Below are 12,374 nucleotides of genomic sequence, written 5' to 3'. Positions count from 1 at the left end.
TCTGCAGTATCTTCCAGCTGCAGCAGTCACTTCAGTTTCTGTTCAGTCTGACTGAGGGAGGTTTTTGTACGACTGTTTTTCACTGTGTGAACACAAGCTGGCTGTTAATGTTATGGAGACTCTGACAGTAATAAACTGCTGCATCTTCAGCCTGGACTCCACTGATGGTCAGAGTGAAGTCAGAGTTTGATCCACTGCCTGTAAAACGAGCTGGAATCCCTGATTCTCGAGTGCTAGCAGAGTGAATGAGACGTTTAGGAACTCCTCCATCTTTCTGTTGGTACCAGGCTAAACGCTGATAGTTGCTATAATGTGATATTATTCTGTTATTATATGTTACCTTATATATGTAATCAAAGTAGTTGAATTAGAATACTGCTGTAGATCATATTATACCCTTTAAAATAGAGTGTGTGATCTGTATGTAGTTTAGTTCTCATTATACTTTTGAGTTAACAGAACATATTCACATATTAGTTCATTAGATAAATGTGCATCACTCTGTATCCTTGATCTGCTGGGAATGTGTTACACTGTTTTCTTGACATGCTTAATTGTTGAATCATGAAGAGAAGGTTGTAAGCAGGAGACTCTGTGTCTAAAGACAGGGGAGATAGATAGACCACATTCCACACCCCCACCTTACAGAAAGCAGAGAAACAACTGCCGAGGTCATAACTTAGGCGCTGTAACAGAGAAAAAATGTGATGTTTTGGCTTTTACGACTAGCTGGGGGCCACTAGAGACTATAAAAAGCTGACCAACCCGTCACCATTTTGAGACATGCTGTCGAACCTCTGCAGGCATCTCTCCCGTCCGGACGTTGTAATGCTCTTATTGTTGAATTGTATGGAAATAAATGATTGTTGATTGAGCATTGATACACCGAGTATTGTCCTTCCTTCAGCCCAAAGATTCAAAGAACTGCGTGTTTTCAACAACTTGGTGCCGTGTGACCCGGATCTTTGGTGTGCTGAGGAGGTGCAGATTTGACCTTTGGTGAGATCGTGAGGCGAGGTGAACAGAGGACCGGTCCAAAAATAAAAAGGTAAGCACAGCCTGTTGTATTATAAATACCAAATGTGCATATTGGGCTTTCCAAATTAATCTGTTCACTGAGTTACACGTATTTTCACAGTAAATTTGTCGGTGTCTGGTTTTTGGCGCAAGATACTAACAACATAAGTTGAGGCTGAATTCCAGTGTGTTAAATAAACTGCTTCTACCGAGAAACTAATAAGACACTACGTTGAGCTAGTTGCAGTAAACTGCTTCTACCGAGAAACTAATAAGATACTACGTTGAGCTAGTTGCAGCCACTTTACCTTCCACATTTAATTTTGTCTAATACTGGCTTCTGTAGCAATAATACATTAGAATTTCTTCTGAAGACACGGCCATTAGTTCAGTACATTGAAGTCGAGGTTTGTTTATTTTGTTTATGGTGTCAGTGATGTCCTGGCTTTTGCCGGCTATGAAATAGAAGTTGATTTAAGGACAAGCAGATGCTGGCTTCACGGTGCAGTTGGACGCTGGCAACGCGAGAGCGAAACACGTCCGTAGGTTTGGTTTATGATACGGCGTGTTCCGGTGGTGCGGCCGTGAAGTGCAGTAGTGGTTGGTGCTAATTTTAGTACATTTGAGAGAGGTTTTGACGGTGGTTTGTGGCGTCAGTCGAGTATAAAGGGCTGCGGCCATAATACAAAGTAAAAATTTAAGTAAATAGCAACACCTGGTTTATGATGTCAGGTATAACTTCGGGGATGCAAGCATCACTTTTATGATGCGACTTTGCCCCGTGGTGGCGGTCATAATCGCAGAGAAAGGGGTATTTTGGTCTATGGTGCAGTGTGCTTTAAGAAGATCTAATAGTTGAGCTCAGAGGTTTCTGTGTAAAATTCCCGCTGAGGAAAAGTGTTGTGTGTGAGTGTCAAAGCGCGCTCTGGGTGAGAGAGTGTGTGTGAAGCTGCGAAGCGCGCTCTGGGTGCTGTCTTGTGGGTAAAGCGCGCACTGAGTGAGAGTGTGAGTGAGGCGCGCTCTGAGTGTGTTTTGTGTGGAGTGTGAAGCGTGAACACAGTGACAGTGACGGTTAATGTGTTTGATTAGGAGGACATTAGAGCAAATACACATTTTAGGATCAAAGGTTGATGCCTAGTGTACCTGTGGAACATTTGCCCTAGGAGTGGCGACCCTCCTGTCCAGGGACGCTTGGCCAGGACCGGCGGCGTCCGGGTGCCGAGGTGGTGACTTGGGGAGGTGAGGGCCCCCGCATAGCTACGGATATAACACTGGAACGGCCGTGTAATCACGGGTTCATATTTATTCCGGACTAGAACAAGACACATTTTTGCGAACAAACGTTGAGTCTAGATTAGTGAAGAAATATAAAAAGGTTGAATTCCTCGTTTCAGTGGTTGAAATTGTTGTGTGCCTGTCCCCTGACGAGTGTGAAATTAAAATAAAGAGGGAATTTGGAGCCACATAGAGATAGACGGGCATGATTGGGTGTATTACTCTGTGGTGTAATAAAAATAAAAAGGAGAGATAGTAAGAGGTGTGCAGTGGAGAATTATGGAGGAGTAGAGAGAGGAATGTGTTGGGAGACTGGCGTACAGTTTACGCTGTCAAGGTAGGCGTGTTGCCTGCTTATCTGTTTAAAAGTGATGAAAATGAAATTAAAATAAATCTCTTAGTGTGTTAATACAGGAAGCTGCGGACCTGGACCAACTGCCCCCACAAGCACAGCGGCCGAAGCAAAATTATAGGTAATGGGAACCACACCCAGCACGAATCAGCAGCTGTGAAAAAGACAGCAGCGAGGAGAGAATTAGAGGAGAAATTAAGAGAAGTTTTAACACATAAAATTGGGGCCAACGGACTTGTGGAGGTTGGGAAGGCGTCCGGAGCATCACAACAAAAAGGTGAGACAAAAACACACAAGCAGAGAAATCTGAGAGAAAGGCTCCTTTTAAGGTAACGCCTAGTTTGAGAAAAGATAAAATTAACCTGCTTTTATACAAATGCACATACACGCAATGAAGAAACAGCTTACACTCATGAACACGTGAAGATTTTCCAGCAAGGTTAAAGAAAAATTAACATACTTAAATGATGAAGTCTATACATTACTGACAAAGAAACCCTCTGGGTTGCAGGACAACAATTTAACTAAAAAAAAAAAAAAAAAAAAGGAACACTGGTCTAACCAACCAGGCAAGACGCAACAAATTTAGTGGTTAAAAGATTCAAATTGTGACATGTTTTCTGTTGATTGATTAATAAAAGTGATTACTGAATGAAAGAAAGTTCCTTTTTTGGGCTTTTAAACATGATCTTAAGAATTTTAATATGTACCTGTGTTGTCCTGTCAACTTGGTGGGTTAGGAGTTGATTATATCGGGAGACAAAAAACAAAAAAAGGGGGAGAGAAGGCTGACACAGGGCCTGGTCCCATTGTCTCCCCTCTGAATAACACAGCCAACACAACAACATTTTCCTGTTCGTTTGTTTTTGTTTTTTGTTTGTTTTTGTTTTGTTTTTGTTTTTGTTTTTTCTATACATATTTAATTACAGGCTGCTTTGCCGGCCCTGAAAGCCGAGGCTGACTGGACTCCTGCTCTCCCCCATACGTGACACTGACCAAATGCTGCAACAGCTGGACCCACAACAACGACCTGAGAATGTCAACAGACCTGCAGGAATGTGATCTCATGCAGCCGAGACGGAGAGCACTAAACCTAAGGCCCGTTTCACTACACGGGGGAAAATTCCCAGACTGCGTCAGCTGACAGAGCTGTGACGAGACGCCCGCCAAGCCCGAATGAAAAGTAAGGCCGAGCGAAAGAATGCTGACCTTGATTAACTTTGCATTCACACTGTGCAGGACAGTGATGGACCAACACGGATGATCGGGTGGCGAAAAAGGGCGTGACCGAGACAAGAGGAGTAACTGAGGACAGAAGGCACCTCAGAATGGACAAAAACACAGAAGAAGATGCAGGTTTCACCTGCGGTGAACATCGACCCTGGAGAAAGGACTGCCCCAATTGGGGTCAGAACCAGGACGGACTGAATTTTGAGCAGCAGCAGCAGCAATGGTCGCAAACAAACTGAAAAAGGAGGGGGGCAGGACCCCAGGGCACGCTTCAGGCCGTGGTTTACCCAGAACACCAGAACAGGAAAGTGATGAACACAAACACCCACACAAACACACACATCTACATGCACTGACTCAGAATGAAGAAATGACACACACACACACACACACACACACACACACACACACACGGGAATGTTGATTCACTGAGAAGTGATGCACACACATACACATGCACACGCTTGTGCAATAAAGAGTGATCCACACGCACACACACATACACGCTGATGCAATGAAGAATGCTTTGCTTATGCTGATATGCAAAATGCTGCACACAAACATCCCAATGCATAATTTTTATGAGGAGCCATTGATTACCATTGATTACCATTAAATACTTAGAATGTGTTATATGTCACCCAGAGGGCATTTATGTAGATTTTAGGAATAAGGTCTAAAAAAGTTTGGTTATGAAAACAATGTCTGTGCGTGATGTCTGTTTATGGCTCAAGGCCTTGACTGAATTCTTTGCTGTGCTTCACACAGCCCTGATGAGGAACAGTGGCACAGGGTGAAAATGATGAATTAATAGTGTAAGGTTAGGTTGGAGTACGGCATTTTCTGTGATTGAGATTTAATTCAAGGAGGAACAAAAGGTGTTACGGCACCTGAGGTTCTCATTCCCACACAATATTGTCCCGGCAGGGAGAAAAATGTTCCTGTGAATTTCTGGTTGATTGTTTGGTTTTGTTTAGCGCTAGCTTGATTTTATCAGTGAGCTTTGGCTTGTGTTCTTTCTCGTAAGCGAGAGAGGGATAGTTTTATGCTTGGACATGTCTGCAACGGGCCCTAGTTTGTGTTATTTTAGTAGTATTTTGTTGGTTATGTCTGTTTTCGTTTTTGTTACAGTGCACTGGAGAAAAAACATCTGAGAGGTGTGATCCACCGGTGGTGATATGTTGATATTTGGTGAGTTCATGATTTAACAATCAGCTCTTTAAACAAGGCCTGAAAGATTGAAATTTAAAGCGCTATAAAATATTATTACTGTAAACAGTTGCAAAGTGTGCTTCTCCATGATTGTAATTGGCTTGGGAGAAATTCACTTATAGGGAACACTGATCTAAAAGGATTGCACTGAGTCAATCCGGCCCAAAAAACAACAAGGAATTGTTTTCCTTTAAAATGATGACGTCATCTTGCTGGTGATGGATGCTCGAATAGGTTGCGCGTGAGACTCCATTATCAGCAACATCTGGTATGAATGTGTATGGAGGTATGCATGTGAATGGACTGTGATAAACTGACGACTAAAAGTTTTGACTGACTTGATATTGAGACAATGACTGCACCCACTTTAGGATTAGTAAATGCCAATAAACAATTCATAAACAATTCACCCAGCCGACAAGAGAAGGGTGGAGGCTTCGCTTTGTTTTGTTTTTTCAGGAGCAGGAGGATAAGAGAGACTGGAGGAGGAGACTCCAGCTTCACATAAGTATGAACTGCAGACTTAACACTGTGGTTGCTGATTTTGAGTTACTGATGTTTGCATCAAGAAAACTGTGCTATATTAGCTGTGTTTTGATTAAGGTATCATGTTGTATTATTGGGAATGCCAAATGCTACAGTGGAGAAGACTTTTGATACCACTCATGACTGGAATATGTTATCATTAACCATAGCAGGCCACTGTAAAAAGTCAATTAAATTTTATAGAGGAAAATCGCCAAAATTGAACAATACCTATGAATGACTTGCCACATTCAGAATAGAGATATGCAATAATAAACATTGGTCCACATGATTTAGGTTCTCACTTGAAATAGTAAGTATTAAATGTAGAATATAATCACCAGGGACATTTGATAGGATGTGGTACTGCAAAAGAACAAGAGCAAAGTAAATAAAGAAAATATTGTGTTTAGTTTGGATAAATTCAAATTAAAATGTACCATTACACTCAGAGGATCAATATGGAATAAAACATATGCAAAATTTGTAGGAAGTACATGACTGATAACTGTTCTGTCCTGAGCGTTTGTTTCTAGAGCACCCACTTGACCACACCAACAGTTTCTCGCCACCGAGGAGGGGTACTTGCAAAAAAGAATAAAATAAAAATCTGAGTTTAATAAAACATTTTAAATGTAAATATCAAGCTTACCTTTCTTTTTCCATAAAATATGCTTGTGGGCACGCCAGCCATTTTGAAAAGGTGGGCAAAACAATTGGCAAGGCCACACCCCCACACATGTGATATAATTTTAAAGGTACGGTTGCCCTCTCTAAGAAACATCAGGACTTAGAGGAGTGGCAAGTAGAGTATGCGAGCTACAAGCAAAAACTAAAATGTGTACTACAATGTGCAAAAATGAAACACTGGGTCATCAGGGGGTCATGAGGGACATTTATAAAACTAAAAGTCCCACTAACCTTAAAGTGCACTTGAAAAGCCCACACAAGGAGGTTAACCTAGCTTACCTAGAAGACCTCATCAGGGGGAGCACACTCCCCCTCCTTGAAGAGCTCATCCACTCAACCCGCATCCCCAGAAAACAGCTAACCCCAGATAAGGCAGCGTGATGTATCCCGAGATAACAGGACTGGGACATCTAAATAAAGGTGTGAAACAATCGCCTTCAAAAGGTTATCAATTCACTTCAACCAAAATTAGGACCACACGGTGCGGCAAGAGTTAATAGTTATTAGTCTCAACACCCAAGGATAACCAGAAGAGCATGACTGATATGATGGAACTGGGATTTTGTTACACTTAATTTTTGCAAAACACAAATAAAACTAAATTGAAACTAAGGATTTTCAGAAAATAAAAACTACACTAAACTAGAAAAGAATTGGTAAAAACTAATTACAACTGGTAAAAATTGAAAATCTGGAGTCGAAACTAAATAAAAATAACAACTAATGGAAATGGCGAAAAGTTTAAAACCCTGGTGCAGAGATTGGCAAATCTGACCAGGAAACGTTATAAAATGGATTGTCAGGATAGTCAGCGTTAAAGCCACTTTTGACAGTCCATACTAGGATGGCATTGGACATCTTCGGGGCAGAAAAGGGTTGGTGTGACCAAGGTGTGGTTTGGCTTGTTGTATGTACATTTCAAAATGTTACAGCTCTGGATGGACCAGTTACCAGATATGATGTCACTAACCTTCTCTTTTAAGTGTCTAGCTTCAATGAATTGACACATGGGAGTGTGTCAAGAAGGGGGAGTTGAGTCCGAACATTAAACAATGGTTTTATGAACATCTTATGACGTTATTTCTGTGTTTAATAATTTAGGAATGGTAAAGCTTAAGCTAATAGCGGTCCGAGAAGACGGACCTTTTAGAGAATCAGTGAAAGAGCATAAACTATCACTTTCATGTTTAATCATTACCCATTGAAATGAACTGAATAGCGTTTAGAAGATTTGTTAATTTTTTGTCTTTTGTTAAAAAGAGGGGTTTCAATAGTTTTCAGACACACCTTGCAAATGTGCTTATAACGAGTTGGCACTCGGCCTTTTGAAGGTCAGAAGCTTCGTTCGGCGTGACTGTCCGGACTGATAAAGTGTAAGAAATGCCTTGAGTGCGGAGGGCTAAATGCAAACATGCTTACACACACATAAGATATGATTAGAATAAGTCCCTGGGACATTCTGAATGTTTTGGACCAATTCTGAATCACTAGAAGGTCAGTAGATAATAACATTAGATTATTAGGGTTAGGAAGAGAGGTGTTTTGGTTTTCTGTCTCTTACAGAGAAAGGAACAGACACCAGACGGGGACCCGGAGATGTGAGGACCCTTCACAGCAGGGACAGATGTAGGGACTGCCGAGACAGCAACTGGGGTCAAGTGTCATGACGTTTGGGCTCCTGGAGAAGATGGATCCCACAGACACAGCAATAACCATGAAGGGGTTGGCGGAAATCCGGGAACACCAGACCAACGAGGTTCGAGAGGCTCTTGGCAAAAAGGGGGACACGCCGGTGAACCCAAAACACACAGATCCTTGTTTGAAATCGGGACAGAATAATCCCCAGAACTGTGCAATGACTAAAGGGTGGTCTAACCCCGGAGGTCGAAGAAAGAAGCTGAGAATCACCCAACTGGAAGACACTGGTAGCTGCAGCAATAAAAATAAAGGTTAAAAGCTCCTTAGACAGAGGTTCTAGTCTAAGTACATTTGAAAGGTATAAGGGGGCATTAAAATGGGAGTGGAAAACTGGAGCACCAAAATAAAGCTGTGGGAAAATGGGGAGTGATGGGAGTGTCATCTGTAACTGCTGTTATGGTTGTAAAATCTAACTTTGCTTGCATCTGAACTGCGTGAACACAGAGGTCATCCCCCATATGGTCCACCCGTTAAAGGGGGACAGAGGGCCTCAGGATCAAGAAAACCTGGACCTTGCAACGCTGAAGTGCTTGTTATTAGTGATCTCTTTAATGAGAGATCAAAAGAGGGTATTGTGATATTATTCTGTTATTATATGTTACCTTATATATGTAATCAAAGTAGTTGAATTAGAATACTGCTGTAGATCATATTATACCCTTTAAAATAGAGTGTGTGATCTGTATGTAGTTTAGTTCTCATTATACTTTTGAGTTAACAGAACATATTCACATATTAGTTCATTAGATAAATGTGCATCACTCTGTATCCTTGATCTGCTGGGAATGTGTTACACTGTTTTCTTGACATGCTTAATTGTTGAATCATGAAGAGAAGGTTGTAAGCAGGAGACTCTGTGTCTAAAGACAGGGGAGATAGATAGACCACATTCCACACCCCCACCTTACAGAAAGCAGAGAAACAACTGCCGAGGTCATAACTTAGGCGCTGTAACAGAGAAAAAATGTGATGTTTTGGCTTTTACGACTAGCTGGGGGCCACTAGAGACTATAAAAAGCTGACCAACCCGTCACCATTTTGAGACATGCTGTCGAACCTCTGCAGGCATCTCTCCCGTCCGGACGTTGTAATGCTCTTATTGTTGAATTGTATGGAAATAAATGATTGTTGATTGAGCATTGATACACCGAGTATTGTCCTTCCTTCAGCCCAAAGATTCAAAGAACTGCGTGTTTTCAACAATAAACATAAACATTCTGACTGGTCCTACACTTGATGCTCACAGATCCTCCCACAGCAGAGCTCACTGCTCCAGGCTGAGTCACTGTGATCTGTCCTCTGGACTCTGAGGACACAGAGACAAAAACATAAAGCAGCTTCATGGTTTTGTGGGCTTCATTTCAGAGGGACAGATGTTGATAGAGGAGAGGAGTTTGATTCTCTGGACTTTACCTGTGAAGCAGCAGCAGAGGAGAGTCCAGATGAGGACGCAGATCAAAGTCATGTTTTTGATGAGGAGGATTTCTGTGGCTTCTGTTGTGATGAAGGACAGCTGTCAGTCATCCAGTGTTCAACTCTCAGGACTATAAACTCTCCCAGAGCACTGGAGCATGGTGCTGCTGATGCAAAGTGCCTCTCTATGGAAATCATCTGACTGACTTCAACAGGATTTCATCACAAGCAGTCATCACAATGTGAATTCACAGGTGTCATTTCGATCAGTCAACATGGTTTGAGAGTCATTTGTAAAATCATCTAAATGATATGATTCATATTTATTCAGAAAAGTATATTTTAACATCCCCTGGTCTAGTTTTGTTTTGGTTGCTGTGACTCTAAGTCAGCACAGATTTGTATCAGTCAAATAATGCTGTTTAGTAATGGATCAATCAAATTAACATTTTACTGAAATTCAAAGTAAGTTCTCTAAATTTGGTCCTGTATTGGAGCAGATAACATGTGGACGTCTTTGCCACAAGGATACTCCTCTTTTTACTTATTTTTTTCAGAGGCTCAAAAATAACTGAGCAATTGAGGACGAATGAGGACAGAATTCATAGTTTAAGGGAAAAAACTCTACCACAGCTTAATTTTGAGTACTTTACACGTCATATTCATTAGTCTAAAATACTCTCTAAGGGGGAAATGGACTGGTTTTTCTATAGTGCTTTTCTGCTCATTCACCCATAAAGAAATACAAGAACAATTTGTATGCTTTTCCTACTGGAATGCTTTCTATACAACATTCAAACACATTTAGACTGAGATGGATGCATTGGATGGATGCTTCTGAGCTACAGTAGCCCCAGGTGGCTGTATCATAGTCTAAGTCTACTACCAAGAGATCAAGAGTCATCTTTATGAAAGGAAACTCTTACCAGTTACAAACTGCTGGTTACACTCAAGAACTGGAAGACTGGATTAGACTTTGCCAGAAAAACACAGAAAAATCAGGAACAGTTCCAAGATGAAGTTTTATCAGCATAATTGGAAAAGAAAATGATGAAGAAGGAAAACTGATCTGAAGCATATCACATCATCTGTCAAAGATGTTGGAGCCAATGTTACTCATTGGAGTAGTTGGAAAGTCATTGGACAGCACTTCACAGTGCAAATAGATAATGACCCAAAGAACACTGACAACCCAAGACTTTCTCAGGTGAAGAAATGGTCAAGTCACCTTTTTTTTGGTCTCCTATTATTAAATAGCCACAAGGCTCAAAATGTGGGTTTAGTGTCAGGGATACAGTTAATTTAAGATTTAAGCTAGGTGTTAGAGTTCAGGATTCATTTTTAAGGTTAGGGTAAGAGGCTGGGGAAAGCATTATGTCAACTAGATGTCCTCACTAAGGTATAAAAAGCATTTATTTGTGTGTGTGTGTGTGTGTGTGTGTGTGTGTGTGTGTGTGTGTGTGTGTGTGTGTGTGTGTGTGTGTGTGTGTGTGTGTGTGTGTGTGTCCTCAGTGAACTGTATCAGTCTCTGCAGTATCTTCCAGCTGCAGCAGTCACTTCAGTTTCTGTTCAGTCTGACTGAGGGAGGTTTTTGTACGACTGTTTTTCACTGTGTGAACACATACTGACCGTTGATAACATGAAAACTCTGACAGTAATAAACTGCTGCATCTTCAGCCTGGACTCCACTGATGGTCAGAGTGAAGTCAGAGTTTGATCCACTGCCTGTAAAACGAGCTGGAATCCCTGATACTCGAGTACTAGCATAGTAAATGAGACGTTTGGGAGATTCCCCATCTTTTTGTTGGTACCAAGCTAAATAGTTGTTGTTATAAACATTCTGACTGGTCCTACACTTGATGCTCACAGTTGCTCCCACAGCAGAGCTCACTGCTCCAGGCTGAGTCACTGTGATCTGTCCTCTGGACTCTGAGGACACAGAGACAAAAACATAAAGCAGCTTCATGGTTTTGTGGGCTTCATTTCAGAGGGACAGATGTTGATAGAGGAGAGGAGTTTGATTCTCTGGACTTTACCTGTGAAGCAGCAGCAGAGGAGAGTCCAGATGAGGACGCAGATCAAAGTCATGTTTTTGATGAGGAGGATTTCTGTGGCTTCTGTTGTGATGAAGGACAGCTGTCAGTCATCCAGTGTTCAACTCTCAGGACTATAAACTCTCCCAGAGCACTGGAGCATGGTGCTGCTGATGCAAAGTGCCTCTCTATGGAAATATTCACAGTGACTCCAGCATGACTTCATAAGCAGTCATCACATTGTGAATTCACAGGTGTCATTTCAATCGGCCAACATGTTTCAAGAAAAATGTAAAATGGTATAATTATAATTTTTTGATCTGGGATGCACTTTCGAGGTCCAAGTATTTTTGTTTTTAGTCTGTTATTTATTCATTCGGGATCTCTAAGTGTTCTCCTTAACTACAAACTGCTGCAGCAGATTAAAAACAGAATTAAACATTCATTCAGCTACTGCTATAAAAGTCATGATGAATGATATCTTCGGGGCATTGAAACTTTTGGTGTGACTTTCTCCTGGACTGACTCCAACATGCTGTTGTCAGGGTTCCTGGGTCGTTGACCCAGCATTTTCAGTTTGTTTCATGTCTGGTTTATTCTCTGTTTTCACTCCCTGTTCTTTGTGCCAGCCTTTCCCTGTGTGTTACTTCAATTATGTTCAGCTGTTCACTCACCAGTCTCCAATCAGTCATTATTCAGCCAGTGTGTTTAAGTCCTCAGTTTCTACTCACTTACTGTCTTGTCATTGATATTGTCACTGCTGTCTACTCTGCATGTTTGCCTTTCAGTTCAGTTCAGTCCAGTCAGCCAGTCTTCTTCCCTGTTCTGCTCGTGCGTTCATCCTGCCATTGCAATAAACTCCCTTAATCCTCACCACGAGTGCTGCGTTTGGATCCCCTCTTCTTCACATCCACACAGCAACCCCTGAC

The 12,374-nt window shown here is 41.6% G+C and overlaps 1 pseudogene and 1 gene segment (V, D, J or C); both read right to left on the bottom strand.

Annotated features, from left to right (window-relative positions):
• Window positions 1–79: 79 nt before the first annotated feature.
• Window positions 80–9,464, bottom strand: LOC146609149 (Ig kappa chain V region 4135 pseudogene; annotated as a pseudogene).
• A 1,554-nt stretch (window positions 9,465–11,018) lies between these two features.
• Window positions 11,019–11,500, bottom strand: LOC146609148 (Ig kappa chain V region 2717-like). The segment is given in 2 exon segments: window positions 11,019–11,341; window positions 11,449–11,500. Coding segments are annotated over 2 exon segments (375 nt in total).
• Window positions 11,501–12,374: the final 874 nt, after the last annotated feature.

The sequence above is a fragment of the Diplotaxodon limnothrissa genome, linkage group LG22 (genome assembly GCF_057381915.1).
Source record: "Diplotaxodon limnothrissa isolate DT_005_m linkage group LG22, D_limnothrissa_male_GT1.1, whole genome shotgun sequence".
Lineage (NCBI taxonomy): Eukaryota > Metazoa > Chordata > Actinopteri > Cichliformes > Cichlidae > Diplotaxodon > Diplotaxodon limnothrissa.
This window is presented reverse-complemented; position numbering and strand designations above follow the sequence as displayed.